The sequence below is a fragment of the Dromaius novaehollandiae genome, chromosome W (genome assembly GCF_036370855.1).
Source record: "Dromaius novaehollandiae isolate bDroNov1 chromosome W, bDroNov1.hap1, whole genome shotgun sequence".
Taxonomy (NCBI): Eukaryota; Metazoa; Chordata; class Aves; order Casuariiformes; family Dromaiidae; genus Dromaius; species Dromaius novaehollandiae.
Genome location: NC_088130.1, coordinates 53512093 through 53532964, shown reverse-complemented (window position 1 = coordinate 53532964; position 20872 = coordinate 53512093). Strand labels below are relative to the sequence as shown.

At 35.1% G+C, this 20872-nt stretch overlaps 1 protein-coding gene across 1 annotated transcript in view; it reads right to left on the bottom strand.

The window, feature by feature from the left end:
* LOC135324260 (potassium/sodium hyperpolarization-activated cyclic nucleotide-gated channel 1-like) overlaps positions 1-20872 on the bottom strand; it is a 208469-nt gene that overhangs the window by 172883 nt on the left and 14714 nt on the right. Inside the window, exon 2 of the mRNA XM_064500142.1 lies at positions 11564-11987. Within this exon, the coding sequence (XP_064356212.1) occupies positions 11564-11987 (424 nt within the window). The remainder of the gene's footprint in view (positions 1-11563; positions 11988-20872) is intronic.

The following is a 20872-nucleotide window of genomic DNA, read 5'->3' as shown; positions in this document are numbered from 1 at the left end:
CCAAAATTTAGCACAAGGCAACCAAACTGAATGACCAGCAAGAATATTCCTTCGTAATTGACTGATTAATAAAATTATTAAATGAAAATATTATAGCAATCCTGGAGATGTCAGTCAAAACTGAAGCCACAAGAATATAAGTAAGCCTTATAACAGGCCCAGTGAGCCTTCAAACAATCTTGGGAGAAAATATGAGACATTATGATTTCCAGTGTAAATTACCTCAATGTCTTAACTTCTCTAAACTGACCAGGCATAGTTCTAATATAGCCATGATTTTCATGGCTATGAGTCATCCTTTCCACAATGACAAACATGAAAGTACAGTTTAAACAAAAATACTTCCAGACAAAATTAATAAAGGCACTTTTTTTAGCAGATTAATTAGAAGTTTAAATGAATATGCTCTTTCTCTTAGAAATTCAGAGACACATTGTCTTGTGAGGTATTGTCCTTCCCCCTGCCCCCCAAACAATCTTGTTTCTTTTTCATCTAACTGATTCTTCTGAATGCTTGAAATGGCAAGAACACAGTCAGAGGAGAAATGAATTGAGTACTGAACTTCCAACAACAAACTATATATCACTGTAGCAGACAGAACTCAACAAAGGTCTACATTACCTTCAACAATATCACTTTTACAATTTTCACATAGCTTAAACTAAAACATGTTACTCAGTGAAACAATATCACACTTTAACATTTCCATATTGGTTTTATGGACAGCAGCAGCTAACAAGAAGCATCAATTATAGAGGAAAAAAATTCATTTATGGGTGTGAAGTTGTATGTCCTTTCTCTTGCTAGATTTTCTTTTTCTTCCCTCATCCTTCTCTGTGTAAGGCTTACACATAATGATTAATATATTATTAAATTTTTATCCTACATATAGCACCTGAACATGGTGCTAGACATGCAGCTAGGCATGCATCATTGCTTCAGAAAGCTTACTGCTGAAAGATGATAAAAGGAGATGTAAAGGAAAATGAGGATCTTCAAACATGCAGAATAATCCTGAAATGGAAGTGGTGAAAGATGCATCACTTCAGACATTTAAGGCTTCAGAGTTGTAGTTTTCTGTTGATGAGGAATTATTTTGCACTGCTCAGATGACCTAACCTACCACTGGGTTCTATTTTCTAATTCTGAATTATGTAATCACTGCTTCTAAACAGCATCATGGTGTGCTTTATATTAGAGGAAAACTTTTAGAGAGACTGGAAGGAAATCCATGGGACCATGCTCATGACTCATTTGGGTCTCTGTGTTCCAGAAGTATTTAAATGAGGTAAGAAACAAAATTCCTCATTCATACAGCTGACACAGGACTAAAAATTTGAACTTGAGGCATTTCTTTTGGCATTTTAGTTCTGAATTTGTGAACCAAATATTTAAATGACAAGTTTTCTTTCATTCTCTGTCCAAGAAAATGAGAAAGAAACAGATTTACTAAAAGCATCTTAAAAAAGTTGAGAGGTCAAATAATAAGATGTTCAATTATCTTTGTAACAAATACACAAAATTCAAGCTCATGTGCTGTCACAATGACTTTCAATTCTCAGCTTTCTATAGGTTGTTAAACCCAGACATATGTGGTTTTAAAATTATCATGTAGCTGGAAGAGTTCATGCATGAAGTTGGTATTCAGACCACGTTCACTTTACACAAAGGATCCATAAACATCTAAAAAGGGGGAGAGAGAATTTCCCAAAGGCAAAATTCAAAGTTGTCAAAATTACTTTATCACCCTTAAGAGCACTGGTAATCAGCTACAGTAGACTGAATGGGAATTGCTATGTCATAAGAAAGTACTACAGCTGTTCTGATCAGGAAAAGAAATGCTTTTACCTCAAATATAAAGTGACTTAACTGTAAAACAAGAGTTGGCAAGAACTAATAAGTCTGTAAGCAATTATTTTAATAAATAGAAAAATAGTAAATATAAAAATATGGGTTTTGATTAGTTTTCATTAGCTTTCTTGGGAATAATAATGGGACACAAATGAAAATCAATGAAGTTCTAGTAGAACTTTTTTTTATAATTATTTGAAAAATAAGCTGTCTTTTCATGGATTTGTTTTGATAAACAAGTTGCAGGGTCAGTTAATTCTATTAATGTTCATGCAAAGTATTTGATACCTTCATTTACAGCATCCAGCAGTTACTCTGCCATTTACTCTGTTAATAGCCTCAATAAACAGATTGAAATTTTTTATACCATTTTGAAAAGATCAATTAAAATACATATTTGTGATATTCAAAAATTAACAGAAGCATAGGTAAAAATCCACATAGGACTAAGATGTGCAATAAATTACTAAAAATGTGACATAATAGGAAGGATAAAGAGAATGTAAATATTTATGATACATGAGATTGATTTTAACATGGGCAAAATACATAAGAGATGGCAAAAGACTGCAGATAGAAGGGTTTTGTTTTGTTTCTATTCAGACATGCAGAGATTACTCTTAAAAATGCTCACACTTAGAGGAATATTAACATAAATATTGCTTTGAATTACCATTATTTTCCCACTTGGGGGGGTGGGGGGAAGAGTTTAATCTTTCTTCTCTTCTATGGGCAGCCCAATTGCATAGTGCCCATGGCTCTGACAAGATTACTGCAGTTATATCATAATTAGCTATTTATCTGCTTTCACCTTCTTCCAGATGGTTTCTCCCATGTGTCTATTATACAGGCTTTGGTGTCACAACTACTCACCTACCAGCACCCATTTGGATGCACAGTGGAATCTACAGTGTTCCATATCATAAGACATTTCATCACACAAAACCAGGATTGAAGTGATACAGATGCACTGCGTGACAGCAGTTCTTGTCAGATCAATAACAAGAGTTGCAACATTCACTGGAAAGAAAGACAGTTCAATTACAAGACACCATTTCCAGGCAAGCAGATACAGCTTGTTTCCCTTGGTTCTGAAAGCAAAGAGGCTGGAAAAAAGAACTGTTCTGAGGTAACAGTAAGTAATAAAGAGGAAAACGCAATGAGCCTAGCAGCATGGGAAGACTACGGCACAGCACACGACTGGGTTAAGGAAGATGAATATATATATATATTTGTGTATATTTATATACATGAATTTATATGCACATGCTTTGATCCCATAATAAAGGTATTCCCAGTCGGTCCCACTAGGACCTGTGAACAACACATCGTCGCATTTCATAAAGGCAGGTGCCTTTGTGCAACGAGAGAGTCAGTGACGCAGAGGAAAAAGGTGGCCTGTTTGACTTTGTGATGGGCATACATCAAAGCAAGTAATACGAGAAAGAGAGTGCTTTAGGCATTGCTGTCATCACTGGCTAAAACTGCTCAAGGAATTCAAGAAATAGATGTTTGTGAGTTTCCAGGCTTCTTAATTATAAACAAAATGTTTACAAGCATAAACCCTAAAGATTCAAAGCTCCTAAGTCTAATGAAAAGCCATTTTCACGCATTTTTCAACTCTTGAATTTAGAAGTACTATAATATTATATGTAGTTTTAAAACACTACTGTCTAATAAAATTTCCATTTTATAAGTCTCTCCCTCTCTAAGCTAGAAACTCACAGTTCATTTTGTATGTAATTCAGTAAGCATTATACTTAATAACGTAATTCTTAATGAAAATCATTCTTCTATATAGTGTTTTTAATACGATGTTCAGCAGCTCCAATAAAAAGCTCCCTGAAAGCACAGCCAAGGAAGCTTTTTACCTGTACTAAAAGCTTAAGTTGGGAGAATTCCTGCGTTTCCAAATCTGCTGCCAAGAGTAACGGATACAAGTTCTAGCATGTGCAAAACAGGAGTTTTACCCAGAAAGGCTCAAAAATTAATGAACAACAAATTAGACTATAAAAAGTTCTTTTTTTAAAAAAGTGTTACATTTCAATGTAAAAGACAGGCTCACACAGTTCAACCTTTTTAAAAACTCATTGACTGGAATCACCAAGAAATGCTACTGCAGGGGTGAAGACGTTATCTTAGTGACACAAAGTAGTGAACTCAAGACAACCATCGACAGGTCTGTTACTATACAAGCCATACAAACACACCTATAAAGAAAGAAATATTACCTTCCAGCATCTGAGTTCAGGGAAATTTATCTTAGGCCATGGTCTCTATGGTTCATGTGCTAGGGGAAACATCACCACCACACTCTCTGGGTGTATGCATACATGAAAGCTTAGTTTGCAGAGTCTTAAAAAGAGTATGAAAAGATTAAGCAAGAAACTTTACACTCATAACACTTACTAGTAATTCTGTAGGGAAAAGGACTATTCTTTCCATGAAAGTGATTGTGCTTAGATCGTAAAGCAGAAAATTGAAAAAACAGAATATTAAACCTTGCTTGCATTTCAGTAATTGCCTGCACTACCAATTTGCTGTTCTTTTTTGGCAGTTAGTATTCTATTATTAGGAAAACATGGATCATAATGCCTTCTAATTATCTCTATTAGTTATGTATATTTTCCTGCTGTTATTCAGAATTTAATAGAATGAACAAACAAAACCTTTGCAGCAAAATGTGCTCCGTCAGCTACACCAGTGATATTTCATGGTTTTGGCTCCAATGATACATGCTCTTCTCAAATACATAATTTTCACTAATCTGAATGAGAAAGTACTGGCATAACTGTGACCTGAATCTACTCATCTAATGTTAAAATATGGATAGATCCATATAAATGCAAAAGTTTGTGGGAAATGAGATCCATTACAATTTCCCATTTGGAACACAACCAAGTAAAGACTGTATTAGGTGCTCTGTTTAGCAAAAGGCATAGAAAAGGCTTGTAAATCACATGACAAGAAAAAATATTATTTAATAACACTGAGACTTGCATATCTATACATCTTGAGACCAATTTTTGCTCTTAAAATACCTTATATTGGAATTTATGTGTAACATATCTTTTACATCATTTCAGTTCTACGCATATGTGCCATTTAAAATCATAAGCAAATTATATTTAGAAGTTAGAAACAGACTATCAAAACAGTGTATCAAGTTTCTTAATCACACACCAGGCTTGGAAAAAAGAAAAAAAAACAGTCTCTCTAATTTTGAGTGGAAAGAGGAAAAGGGCTAGTAGTCAGGATAACAGCTTTATAGGATCGGAGTTTACAGATAAAATGCCTTGCTCTCAGTTGCTGTCACACAGACAGACTACCCATTAGCCAACATCCCAATCAAATTACGGAGGAATACCAACACTGTGCATCGTTCCCAGTAATGAACTGACAGTGAGCACAACTCTCAGGCACAGAAGGAACGCGTTCCCTCTGGGGAACTAAGCTAAGCAGTCCTGTGCTACATGCTATTTGACATTTCTAAATGATCAGCTTGTATAGCTTGAAGTAGAAACGCTCTAATAGCTCAGTCCTGATCGAGTGCCATGCCCTAGTTCACATCCAAACAGAAAGACTGAAACCTTCCAATCAAATGCAGGGGTAAAAAGTGGATTTAGAGGCTGCATAAAACATCATATCCAAAATAAGAAAGTCCTTCAAAGCAAGGAAATTAAAATAGTTTATCAGTTATTCTGAGTACTTTCCCCAGTCTACACACTACAGAGTGTGCTGATTTTTTTTACAGACCAACCAATTACTCTTGGCTTGAGAAGAAAACAAAAACCCAAAGGTAAAGCACTGGTTGATGTCACATAATAGGAGAATACAAACCTGCTTCAGGGCAGTATGGCCTTGGGCTGAAAACCAATGATAAGTCTCTTAAATGCCTTCCTTCTCAAAAGTGGAGGTCGCTCTACGAGACCATGTAACCCAGAATGGCTAAAAGCAGCAGCCACGTGATAGGAACGGGCCTCAGCGCTGGGATGAAGTGAGAGATCTACTATACATACATTGAGCAAGGAGCACTTTTAGATTTTATACTTCGAATTGCAAGCAAATAGCATGTTTTTTTTCCTCCAATTCACACAAGAGGTGGAGCTAGCCAGCATGTGTCAAGCCCATGTGACAACAGCTTCATCCTCACTTCAGAGTAAAGGAAGAAGCCACATCCAAACACCGCAGATACCCGAGATACAGCACAGCACAAATTGCAAGTCTAAGTATAAGACTTAGATAATGGAAACAAGGATCCACACACTAAACAACTCGACTAACTCACCATGGTTTGTGTATTTACTTAGTCCTGTTCAGAAAAACTTCTAAAAAATAAAATGAAGTAAAATAAAGCCAAACAACTCAAGGTTTTGATCTTCCTCATTGATCCACACAACCTCACAAATTCACTACTTCAGTAAATTCACTAATTTAAACATAGTGCATTTTCCAAGCATATCTTTCTAACAGAAGGGAAAGCTTCTGTTGATCTTCTGTTTCTTTCCTGTAGAAATTGGCTGGAAATAGCAATTTTCTCCTACTTCAGACCTCTCAATGGTAGAAGGGCAGAAGATATCAAATGGAGACCTTGTTACAGAATTTCATGGACTTTGTAAGAGACCCTCCTAGGTCTTCTTTCCCCTTGCAAATGTTTAATCACATTTCTTCCCCCCACTCTCCATGAGATAGACAACTTATATTTGATTGATGCATCTATAAAAGACAATAAAAATATATGTCCTACTTTAAGCTAATATATTAAAAAAATGCATTCAACCTCTACCAGCACCCTTATTTTCAGTACTTCACTAATATACACAACTTTAAAGGATCTAGAGAGTATATTTGAAAGTATATCCTTGGAAGACAGGAATTTAAACAGAGTGAAAAGAATGAAACTATTATGTCACCTCCCATTTCCATGGCACTGTTAATTAAGCAAATGAAAAAGCTGTATAATTCCATCATTAAAAGGAAAAACTCATGTCTTGTAAACATAGCCATATTTAGGTAATATAAAATAAACAACCCCTCCAATAAAGATACATCACTTTATCTATCTTTGCCAAGTACCCACCTAACTTGTCCTCTCTCCCTTCCCACACAATTCTTCAATCAGTGATCAAAAGGAAAGACACAAAATCTTGACTTCTCAACAGACTACAAGATGATGAGCAGAAAAAGTGGTTTGAATTTATATAGGTGGCAAGTCATCTGTACGCATACCACAGAAACAGCATGCTACTGAAATAAAAGTCTTCCGTTATCCATCCAGGTAACACAAGCATTCCTTAACAATATTTTTATTTAGGCATAAATTAATAATTCAGCATATAAATAATATCAATTTTTGTACTGTTAGCGATAAGGAGTACGGGAACAAAAAGAGAGGACACCTAGTGGTCATCTGTGATAATTCTGATTGGATAATATCTCCCATAAGCAACAGGTGAATTTGTTAATACAGTATCTGATTTGGTAATGCCCTTACATACTTGCTTAATTTTTAAGCACTTCAGTGTGAGTTAGCATTCAAGCAAGCTTGAGCTTATGAGCTTTGCTGGATCAGTATTATTGTGATGATTAGGAATAAAACAGTAAAAGCAGAATAAGACACTTTTGTGTGATATGCTCAGAAATTCTGGGAACATTTTGTTAACCGCTTAAGGGTTAGCAATGGCTAGAATGGACACCAGTGTAGGCTCCCTAACCTTGAAAAGGTTAGCTAAAGTGAAAACCAGTCTTCACTACAAGTCGAACCAAAATAAGTTATGGCTGGAATTTACAATCATTGCATATTTTACAAAACATAACCTTCTTTGCACCTCTTGCAATAAGCATTCAGTCAGTTTAAAATCTATTCTAATTCTAAATTATCAGGCCTCTCAGAATTGCTGAGATTCAGGGTACAGTTTTAGGAGCACAGGTTTTATTTATTTACACATCTACTCCTTCCTCTCCTGTGACTGTAACAGTTTTAAGCAAGGCTAAACTTTATTTTTCAAGCAGCTTTTGAAAAATGTTGTGATTTGAAAGAATCAGTAAATTTATAATTGCAAGTAAATGTAAAGCAAAAATGGCATACCATTTGATATCTCTTAATTAAAATTCAAAGGAAAAAATTGCAAAATTATTTTAAAATGTAAACAAGTTCATTATAAGAATATATTTTTTCATTATTCATATCTTTTATTTTTTATTGTTTAGTTGCCTAAAAGCATAGGCAACTACTAGGAATAACTAACTAGCTGCATGCAAGCCTATGCAAAATGTTCAGGAGTCAGCAGCTTAAACAGCCAACAATCTCTCTTAGAAACATTTTACAAAAAAACAGCTGTGAATTAGATCATTCAACATTCTATTATTATTGTATTTAAAGCAAATATATTTTCTTCTGCTGGGCTGGTTTTAAGTTTTTCACCAGTCTGTTCTCTTCCTCTTCACTTTGTGATCATGTCAGACAAACAGTACTAGTTCTCTCATATTGGATTCTCTGAATTTAATAAAGTTACGCTAAGTAATAAGAAGATCCAGTACTTCCTATTCAATATTTTTTTCAGGAACCTATCCTAATGAAAAACAAACCCCCTGTAAAAAGCTATTGCTAAAATATAATTTCTGCAATCAGCAATTTAAATAGCTAACCTTACTTGCATATTAAATTATATAATTTTACTTAAATAAGTATATCATCTATTTCTTGATATCTGGTTTGATAAAAGACTGGCATATTAGATATTGTGGATAAAAATAAGTTGAGGACAATGTGAATTTGGAAATTCAGTAAATGAATTCCTGCAAAAATATCTTCTGTATCTTTGCTTAAATGTCTTCTCATTTCCACTGTCATTTGTTTGAATAAACTATTAACATCAGACTGGTATGACTATATCAGTCAGATTTTAATATATATGTTGCACCACAGGCTACAGCTCTGTTCCCTCATACCCATTAAAGAGAAAGCTTCTGAAATACATACATTATTTACCTCAATATTACTGTATAAGACTGTTAGCAGCTTGATACTGGTTTAACTGATTGAAATGATGTGGAAATAAATAAAGAAAAGGAACTATGTTTCAAAAATACCACATAAAAAGCCTTAAAATTGTTGCCTACTCATCTTAAAGTTCAGGAAACATGAGACTAAGAAAGGAAAAGCCCACACAATTTCAACCTGTCTTTTCTGTATAAGGACAGAAAAACACCTCCATGGGATAAGAGCTGTATTAAACAACCTTGTTTGTTCGTTAATCAGTTTTCCAGGAAGTATCGTCTTGGCAGTTTATAAAGAATGAGTGATGCTGATCATCCTCTCAATATTTTTGACATAATGCTCATTATTCTGGATCCAAATATGTAGTATTTCACGTTAATCTGCATTACGTTTAAAATCCACATGTCAGCCCATATGCAAAAAATACTAAATCCTTTTAACCACACACAGATAAACAGGGTCCATTTTTGTGTCATCAACAAGTTAGTTAACAGTCGCTCTCCGTTGTGCATGTACAAACATCCACAATACAGAAGAGAATTAATATCATTAGCAAAGGTTTCACTGACTATCACCGTGGGACAATCCAACTACTCTTTTCTAATCCAGCAAAGTTCATCCCTACCCGGTTTCATTATTTTAAAACATTACGGTGCTGTAACATACAGTTTCTCAGAAGCTGAAATGGATCGCCATGCAGAACACTTTCACACCCCACATTCAAAATAGTAATAAACTACTGTGATAACAAAAGCCAAATATGAAAACCCATATGACTGCCTTTATTTCTGACATTTCAAAGGAGCTAAGAGATGATTGTTACATGCATTTCATTTGGGGATTTATCAAATTCTGACTTAGTCTCCATATTTATCACTGTACTTGCATGTTCCCATAGTCATCAGAACTCCTTTTTAAAAGGAGCCAACAAGCTTATAGTTGCTTTATTAGAGGTTCAAAACAAAAAAGGAATAGTACTATTTCAGATCCTCTTTTACCTTCCTGAGAATATCCAGGGAGCATGATAACATCTTATCAAATCTAAAATCATGGACTCGACTTGTTTTTTAATACTTGGCAAAGAAAGTATCATAGGACAAATACTTCTCAAGTTTTATTAGTGGAATTGGACATGAAATTATAAGCAGACAGCCCAGAGGAATCATCTTTGTTCTGGTAGAAATCAGCAGCCATTAGCTACAGATTACATTGCTGGTTTGGATTAGATCCTCTGGTTGCTTCTAGTCCCATTTAGTGCTAGATTCAGCTTTTCTTGATTTAGAATACTTGATTTTTCTTTGACAGCAGAGGCAATGGGGAAGAAAAAAAGATCTGTATTCATTTCACTTAGTTGAGTTTTATCGTGGCAAGCCATTAACTCAAGCTGCCTGAAAATAATGTCATTGAACGCATTTCAGAAGGTTGTCTCTCTGTAAAGCAGAGAGGAGACAAAAGCACAGCTTTATGGTAGAACTGCAAGATGTTCCTAATCATTTGCCTTAGTTAAACTGCGTATGAAACTGCCGTGCTCTATTTCTGTGTCAAAAATATAGCTACACTGCATTACAAGAGGCAAAAAGATGTAGAATTTACAAAAAAGAGTAATAAAAATAATGACTGATTCCAGGAGGTTTTTGAGAAACAGCTATAAATTTATGAGAAGTTTGATACTTTGTATCATCCAGGATCAGGTCTTTTTTATATAATCTGACTTCATTTGTGAGAAAGCTTAGCATTTACGTTTCTGTTAAAGGGGAATGTAATGCTTTGAAAGAGATGTAACTGGCAGAAAATCACGAGAAAGGATACCAAGCACTCTTTCAATAATCATTTAATTAAAAACATTTAAAATAAGTAAGTAAATTTATGCAAGTCTATTTTTAATACTGTCAGTGAAAATGCTTCACAAAATCATTCTCAGTACACTTGGCTGCATGAAAGGCTTAAAAAACAGCAGTTATTTTTCCTGTATTTTAGCACTTCCTTTTAAAACATATTATGATATTTAGAACTACAGAAATGGGGACAGGCAAGAAATGAAATGACTGAATCATGGTGATATGTGCCAAAGTTTCAAACACTTCCTAGCCCTAAGCATGCCAAATTAGGGAATGCCATAATTTCCTGGAAATGTCACCATGCCAAGTTGGCAGGCAGCATAAGGTCACTTCTGGAAATAGTGGAGTTGACAGTTTAGAAGCAAATGACTCAAAAAAAAATTTTTTTTAAAGAAAGTAAGTATTCGATATATTCAGCTTACATACAAGCCTTCACACCACAACTGTTCTAGGAAATCTACTCAATTATAAATGGATTCAATTTCTCCTGTAACAGAAAAATATGAATATGCATTTTAAGTTCTCTTGGATTACAAAAGTATTTAATTCACAATTCTAAGTGCTATTCACTGAACTCACAGGCAGCTTTAGCTAGTTCCTAAAATTTCTGACGGATTCTCAGTATGAGCTCATGTTCCTCGTGCTGATGGTGCCAAACCTATTTTCAGTCTCTGTGGCTAACAGACTGAATTGGTAACTCATCTATGCTTTCTTCAGAAATGGCTTTTCCCCTAGCACCTATATGTAACTACAACAACTAGTGAGTAAAAACTCTTGATTCCATACTGGTTCTGCGTAGCTCTTTGGAGAGACCTAACTATTATATCTAGAGGAATAAGATCTTAGTGAGTAAAAATATAAACATGTATCTTACCTCTTCCCATTGGTGTATGTATCTAATCAGTCTTGAAAGTCGTAATAAACGTAACAGGCTGAGGATTTTTGTAAATCTCACAATACGGAGTGCTCTTGCTGTCTTGTAAACCTCTGAATCCATTCCTTTTTCTACAATGAGAAAGATATAATCCACTGGTATTGATGAGATGAAGTCAACCACAAACCAGCTTTTTAAGTAATTCATCTTGATGACTTTAGGGTCCAGTATTATTTCAGAGCTGTCTTCATTAACAGTCCCAGTTCTAAAATTCATGATCAAGTCCAATAGAAAAACAGTGTCTGATGCCACATTGAAAATAATCCATGGTGTTGTTGTTTGTTCTGTGAAGAATGTGATTCCAACTGGTATAATGACAAGGTTTCCAACCATCATTATGAGCATGATTAAGTCCCAGTAAAACCTAAGAAATGAAAGAGACAGAATGGTTGATGTAATGCGGTATAACTTGCTTAGAAAAATGGTCTCTATCTTGCTGTCAGCTTCACCTCAGGTACTTTTTTGGTTCTATACAAATTAACCACAATACTGTAACGCAGGGTCACTTTTGCCTTAAGATGCATACTAGGTTAGTAGTTATACTATGCTGTTGTAGAGAGGTACAAGATATATGAGGATGCTGATATATTTTGTTAATGCTAAGAAAACTCTAACTCATTTGAAATATTCATAGTCAGTAGAGAAGACAAAGTAATTTAAACATTTCATTATATGCCTTACTTCTCTAGGATATGCATCTAGGATAAAGTCAGTACCATGGCTTATCACTCCACGGCATATCTGAAAGTTGCATGTGTGGCATTCAGTAGCCTTCTCCAAACTCCTGTCAAAACCTATTACCATGTTTATATAAGTAAAATTGATGCGCAGTGCCAATCGCAAGTGCTTTAGCAATGTGATTAAATTTTTTTTTCATGGCTTCTATCCAAATAGAAATCCAAATATCTAATAGATAACATATTAAAGGTAAGTACCTCTTTGCAAATGTACTCATACCATTACAGTGCTGGAATGAAATTATAGGGAGCACTGAAGCAAAAAATAGAAAAAAAAATAGATAATATCAAAATCTTCCCCCACTTTTACAACCTGAATTGAACTTTCATGCATTTTTATAACCTGATAGCCTGTCTTCTTTTAGAGCTAAGAGGTCTGAATAATAATAGTTGTAACTTTCACAGTAAGAAAGGGATACTGTATTTCACTGTTTTGTTTCAGAAGTATCTAAAGGCTTCTCTTCCAACCCTGCTGACAACAGAGCTTGGTACAGAAGGTAAAGAGCCAGACTCATATCTTTAATATCTGCTATAGAAATAGTGAGTAAGGCTGCCTATTGTATAGAATACACATCCATTGTGATGAAAGATTTCAAGGAGACGGTAATGTACACTCAACAGATTTTAATGAATGATGATGATTCCTAAGTGATAAATTATCATGGAAAGTTATTGTTATTTAATAAAAGAACTCAAAGTGAACCTTGGAAAACACAAACCCAAAGGATGACCTCTTATTCTGTTTGAGAACTGGTCTAACTTTGTAGTCCTACGCCGAGCAAGCGGTTGGACTGAATGGCCTCCAGTGGTTCCTTCCAACCTAAAAATTCTACGACTTTTATTAAATTTCTATGCAAAGTTTCCCTTTCTTGTGTCTCTTGAACAACCCCATAAAAAACACTGAGATCTCATTTATTAACAGAGATGAGAACTACACACACTCAGCATTCAATGTAAGCAGGGCAACATGATTTGCTCAGCTAAACTTGATCTGGGAAGGCATAGAAACCAATCAAACACTGTTCTCTGCGGACTCACTGCCTCTTCTAGTAGCCCAAAGGGCAGGAAGGGCTTCACAAAGACGCAACTGCTCCAGCCCCTGATTGCAGCAGAGCCTGGGCAGCAAACGCGCCACCAGCACAACGCTCCAGCACTGACTTCCAGCCAACTTCCACCACACCAGCGCAAGCCTCCTGGCATGCCACAGACACCCCATCTTGATAAACGTCCGTGGCAATCAGCAAGAAACACTGATTGATGATAACAGTTCAATTGGCCTCAGAAAGCGTCAGAACCACTAGTCCAGTTTCACGAACCACTCAACTTGTACACAGCATATGGATTATATTACATTCCACAGACAGCCTGTTATATTCTTCAAACAGTCCAGGTTTAGAGCTTCCCTTTGTTTCAAGTTTATTTCTGGAAAAATTTCTCAGTTTAGAGACTAGTGACCTAAGCATAAAGCCATTAACTGCCGCTGTACAACACTAAAATGAGAGTACCTAGGATTGAAAGTGGCATTAGAATTCTCAGTTTTAAAACTCTTTATTCCAAGGTAAATCTAATAAGGTTTCACTATCACTTGAAAGAGTAGAGAGCAAAGTACCTTTAACTGACATTCATAAAAGACTTTACAAGTACTTCCTGGTGTAGCACAAGCAATGTGATTTCTGTCTTACTATAAATGTGAAGACTAATTGTTATGAATATTCAGAGTTTTATCTAGACTGCATGTATTTTTAATTATCACTATAACCGTAAACTGGCAAAAATTTCCAAACTTCTCTTGTCAGTTCATTTAATAGGCTTACTGCTTTACCAGATTCCTTTCAAATAATCTAGAATTACCATGGAGAAGGAACAGCTGCATTCATGTATCACTGCTACTATGATCTATAGTTACAATTACCACAAACACTTTTACAATGCTAGCAACCAAAATATTTCATCAACCTGATTTGGGAGAATACACTTCTCCAAGGAACCCTGAAAGTGAAAGGAAAGAACTAGAATAATAATCACAAGAGATAAGTACATTCATCTGTGGCTCACTCCTAATCAAAGTATTGCTTAATTTCAGATTGAACTTTAAGTTTAACCATCACAGAGAGCAGTTACATTACTAAGGCTAACCAAAGTCAAACAAAAACCAACCACTCAACCAAAATAAAATATAATACTGAACCAGGTGATTTTATCCTATGACAACCCAATATTTAAAGGATCATTATATACTGTGATTATGCACTGTACTTCCTGATGCTGAATGTCAGTGCAAGTTATATTACAGTTCAGGCTTCAGTAATGAAATAACATTGAAAGGACTGTGAGATTGTATCAGTTTTGTATTTATATTTTAGTCCAAAATATAGTATAATCTGATTAGTTAGTAAGAAAAGGTCTTATTGCATTATGATTCATTTTTCATTTAAAAATGAATCATTACTTTTCCTTCAGAAAAAAGTTTCCAAACGCCATTCTGTTGTCCATGTTATATAATATTTTTCTTTCAGGTGAGAAAAACTAGATGTAACTCCCTGTGTTGCCCTTCGGTGACCTGTGCAGAGACAGTAATACAATGCGTTCCCTGCCTATCTGTTCGGAACATCCTTCTATTCATGTAACAGAGAGAGCTGAAATGCTTCAGTGGTGCAATGAGCTGCTACTGAGACACTGAGGTAGCCCTTTCTTTTAAACTATTTTAGCACTGATTATTTTTTCTATTTTTGTTTAAATGAGGATGATTGTAAATTTAAAACTTAGAATCTCAAAGTTCCAGATTTTTAAAAGTATTATAAAATGTTGACAATAAGCAAGAAAGAGACAGACCTATCACACAGACTTGTAGGGAATGATGCAAAAATTAAGAACGTGGGGGTGCAAATATCTTTCAGAGCTTCGAATGAGAAGGAAGAACTAACTCCATCATTTTTCTCTGCCTAGTAAAGAGCTCAAGAGCTTACTATTCCTCTGAAGCTAAATCAGTGCTGCTACTATTGGTTGCTGTGCTAAGTAAAATAGAAGAGGTCAACACAGTAATCTGTATTGAATTAGTATTATTGAAAAATTTTAAATGCTTCTAAATGACAGTTCTAATATCTCCAGGTGAAATCAAGTCTAAAAAGCATTGAAAAAGGTTTTCAAAGACAGCTTTAAGAAATATTTTTTGTATATTCTAAAGAATCATTTTACATAAAAATAAAAAGATCACACTAATTATTACACTGACATTTTCAACTAAAACTATTCTAATTCATAGTCCTCTTACACCAATCTTTTCGCTCATATCTATTATGCTTTCAAAATTTACTGACAACAGTGCTTTTTTACACCTCAGGAACTTACTGAAGTTTTGGTGCTTTATTTGTTGCCCAAGCTATCCTAGAGAGGATGAACAGTCTGTTTAAAATGAGTGCCTACCCAAGTAGTGATAAAGAACTATTTAGTAGTAATGAGTTCATGTTTGTACCAAGCTTAATAACGTAAGCCACTATAAATTCTAAGGAGATTTTTATTTTCTACCTTATACATCCCACACTGAGAAAAGTAGCTTTTAAAGAAGGAAATTTCAGCTCTAAATCAGTTAATTTGCTGTCTAATTCACTGTATGTACAACCACATAAAAAGTCATTTGTATTTGCTTATTATTTCCTGGTTGCTGTCCACTGACATAGCATGGATAGGGAAGTAGCCACAATATCCTTGAATCATTGTTTTTTTGATATATGATTATTCTTATGGCATGTCCAGAGAGATCTGGCAGAAGTCAATGGTCTCACCAATCACACCAGCAGTCAAGTGCATATTTCTCTAAAGGCACTGGGTTGTATCATTTGAGGCTACAGGGCTCTGCTTAAGAGCATAGTTCTTTAAATTTCCTGAAGTTTTACTGTTGTTTTGCTCTTAAAAAGAAAAAAAAGATTTTCTTGATCTTTGTGGAATTCAGTCACATACATTCATCAGCCATCTTATAAAGCAGAAGCCTTAGAAAAGGTGTTCATTCAAACTACTTCAAAAATATCCTTCAAAACAAGTCCCATTAATCTGAGATGATTTTACTCCATTTATTCAGAGAAGCAATAATTGTAGAAATTTTTTCCATTGAAAACCTGCCTCCTCTTTAGTTAAATCTCTTACCTGGCTACTTTCAGTGGTTCAGTGAAATGAATACTCTGACATTCTCCCTCTCACCTTCAAACACAGCTTTATTTCTTTTCCTTCATGGATCATCAATTCACCTAACACAGAAATCAATGTCCTATACAGAATAAAACAATCTTACTAGAAACAACAGTAATTTAAAACTTTATCACAGCATACTGTAACAAGCACTAAACTTGATATTATCCAAGTCAGGATTTGATTTTCGTAAGAGATGCCATCTTCTTGCTGTACACCTCTATTAATGTTTTTTTTTTTTTATAACAGAGAGTGAGACATGCCTGAAAACATCTGTAACTTGCATGTAATCACTGGCATGTGTTGAAGGGAAGGGAAGGGAAGTTTTCCTTTAGAGACCCTAGTTCTTCCCATGGTTGCACAGGTGTCTGTGCTTGAAAACTTTTCTGAATCACAGCCATGCAATCACATCACAATCAACCTGAATGTGAGGACGTTCCCTTCTGCCCAGCTATGCATTTTCATTTTCTTTCTGTCTCTCTTTCTCTCTCCTTCCCTCTCCCCCGCCCCTCTCTTCACACACATACACGCGCACGCACACACACGCTTTAAAGGATTTTCACGCTTGCCTCCTGCTATCCAGAGGAAAACATACTACTTCTGGGAAAAAGGCATTTAAATGAAATTAAATTGCCTATATTTTGCTCAGAAATAATACATTCAACATCCGCTATGCAACAAATTCTGTTTAAATTTTGCAAGTACATGGTGAAGTGCTTCCATGATTTTGGCTTAGAGATATCTCTGTGTATATGATTTATAAGTTCTGACCTCTGGATGTATAATGTGAAAGACACTATAAAATGCTGCAATATTCTGATTTGAAAACTTCCAAATTTTAAAATTTCCTTAATCTAGCTCTATGATCACATTAATACATATGCATTAAAAGAACTAGTGAAATGTCACTGTTTTTCACATTTGCTAGTTTCGGGCTACCAAACAGGTTATTTCTGTGGTTATTGTTGTGTTGTCCTTCTATATGGATAAAACTTTTCCCTCATCTGAATGTATTTGATTTTGCAAAGCTTTAGGGAGGTAAAAGGTTTATTTTTTTAAAGACTCTCCTGAATTCTCCTGGAACTTAATTTATATTCTTTATTCCCTTCTATTTCTACTCTGACAATTTTTAACTTCTGCTAAATAAATACAAATGAGGAATCTTGGAAGGCTGAAATGGAGTTCCCTTCAGGTTCCTTTCAACACTCCTATTAGTGTTAAAGTAACGGTACAGTAGAGTACTAATAGCTTTAAGAATGACCCTACTAATAGTATCTCATCAGCTTCAAGTGTTGAGTTTGAACTGCAGGAACATCACTGAGACTAAGCAGAAGTATTTGACACTCTCAGACAAAAACGTTTCATCAACATTTGCTATTTCTTTTTTAATTTGAAACAAATCAAGCTCCATGAACTTTCACTGAATTAGACATGGAGCCTGCTGAAAAAACAGAAAGCCCTCCTCTACTTGCCTGAGACTAGTGAGTCTGGGATGAGGCAGAGCCTAAAGTTCCGAAAACTCAGTTTCACTGAAGGAATTACAAGCAGTGCTGGACCCGGCAATCTTCCAGACTAATTGTTTCATTCTGATTACGACTAAAAGCAATTAAAAAAATAATAATAATGAAGTTTCTGGACCACCAGAAATCTTCACATGATTTTAGACCAATATTGAAGTCCTTTGCTTATATTGATACTACTTCCTACCTGCTATCAGAAAAGGATTGAAAGAGAGATTAATAAAGTTCTGCAGTCCTGACTCCTCTTTTTTATATAGCTATATATTGTATCTAAACAATATGTGTAGAAATTTTATCTGTAAAAATTAGCAAGTTTTATAATTTCAGATTTTTTTTTCCATGAGCTTTAACTGATGTCAAAACACAGAGGAGATTTTGTTCAATACTTAGCAGTGGAGATTTGCAATGTTTTGCTCTGTTGTGATTATATGCACAAGGCAGATGACTAGATGAATGCAGTACTCAGGGAGACCTGATCAGAGCCCAGCAAAGCCAGCAAACATTAATTTACTACTTTCAAAAGGTTTTGGTTATGGAATTTGGTTAGGGCCACCACAAGGTTTAAAGCTTGAATGCTTCACAGTTTGGGGGTTTTTTTCTTGATTACTAGAACAGAAAATCATAGTATTGCCCATAGAAAGTGACTTTAACTAATAAAACTGATACATATATATTTTTCAGTAAATTCTACTAATATTCAAAAACAGTGTATGTTTCACCAAAAGATTTGTCATTTTTTGTACTCATGCAATACCTTTTGTCCAAAGTTTTTAAAGTATTTTACACATATTAAAAAATTAAGTCTTAGATTCCTGAGATGGAAAAATAAAAGGATTAATATTGCCCTCACTGCATATGGGAGGGGAGGATGGAGAGAACAAAGAGAAAATTATGCAGTATGCCATTTTTATTTAATAAAAATGACTCTTTCTTTGATTTTAGCCAATAATCCCCTTCCATCAGTGATGGAATACATCTGATGTTTGCAGTTGCTTTTCACCCAGAGAAACTTATTAAACTACAGTAGAAAAATTAAAGCCTGACTTCCACTTAACCTTGGGCAAGAACGGTGGATTATTCTGAGTGCAGTTCTGATACTACTCTGGAATTCCCCAGTCTTCACACAGCTCCTTCTTTCTCTCGCCCCATTCCTCAGCGAAATACAGGGCAGTGCTCCCAGCCAGGTAGCTACTGACTAGGGAGAACTGTTGAGGAGCAGTGAGAACACACAAATGGCTTTTATGCTGGAAAAAAGCGGTCTATGCCGACCTGTACTCTGATCAAAATAAAAAGATTTCAGCTCATCAAAATTGCTTCTGCATCAGCATGCCTCACAGCACAGGTAATGTGTCTCCTTGAAATTTATCCCATCTCCTCAAACTGTTAGACTACAACCTCTCGATATGAGGCAATGTCTTGTGTAGGTACTCTAACTGATTTGTTTCAATTTCATATTAGAAACCATTAAACCAAACATGACTTGCCAGTATACCAATTCTTTAAGTGACAGCAAACTTTTGTAGTAGAACACTTGTAAAAAAGCATTCATATTCTCAAATTAGAAATGACCAATTTACAGGCATCAGAAACAGCTTGAAAGAGACAGATCTAAAAATATCTCAGCTGCAAAATACTGTGAATTCTCATGTTGGAACACATGCATTAAGAATTTTGTAGTGTTTTTAATTTTAAAAGTACTGTTTAGGAACATCATATTTAGGATGCCTCTATATTAAGTAGAAATCGAGAGACTTAATGTGGGAGAAACCTTCTGTAATCCATGCCAACAAAATATCCTGTGAAAAGGAAGGTAATTTAACTCAGACTCCATCAAAAAAAGAAAAAGACTAAGGGTTTTTTTTTTGGGGGGGGGGGGCGGTCAACCTTAAAATTTTCTACAAAATGGCAGAAATCTGCAATAGCCCTATGCCTAACATGCCAACTAATATTAATATGTTAACCCACTGGTTTACCTCAGAATAACAGAATTTAGCACTGTTCTTTAATAAATTTTTAACTGATTCAATCCCCCAATTATGAGTATCCTCTTTAAAGTTTCTGCTGATAGGGGAAAGTCCATGTTCTCTGTTTATCCTCAGAGACAGGAAAGGGGATGACGGTAAGACACTCCTCAGTAGCCGTTGGTACATCTCAGTCACGGGGGACTGGTGACCACCAAAAGAGTTGTAAAATGAGTTTTGTGAGGTGAATGCTTCTCACAATAAGAAAAAGGACTAAGACCCTCAACTTAGTTCACATCAGCCACCAAGATTTCTGGGATTTCACATACCTACTGCTACTACTAACAATTTAATTCTGCTACTTGGAAATGAAAAACTGTCTCCATGCATATAACTGTAGAGATACAGTAGGAACTGACAAGCAACCTCAAACATGAATTTTCAGTTGGTAAAATATGGTACATCAATTCTTGAAAAAAAAAATCATTGCAAGTAAGACCGGGCATACATTAACACACTATGCTTAAACTAAAAAATGAAGAAGTCTTCAGATATTTTGAAGGGAAAAACACCACAGAGATAGGGGGGAAAGAGAAAAAAAAAGTAGGTATGGAACAAGTTGATGGCTTACCTATAAAGACTTTTTTTGTTTAGTCCTACATCATGAGTGAAGAAAAATATACATGACGGAATATTTATACACCTCTTACGTATCTACTCAGATGTACAAAATTCTAACACAAGTATAAGTAATTGAGATAGCATCTATACATCAGGTTAAATTATTACTCCATATTATAATTATATGTGGCTGACCTTTGGCTCCAAAGCCCCTGTTTCTTCAAATAG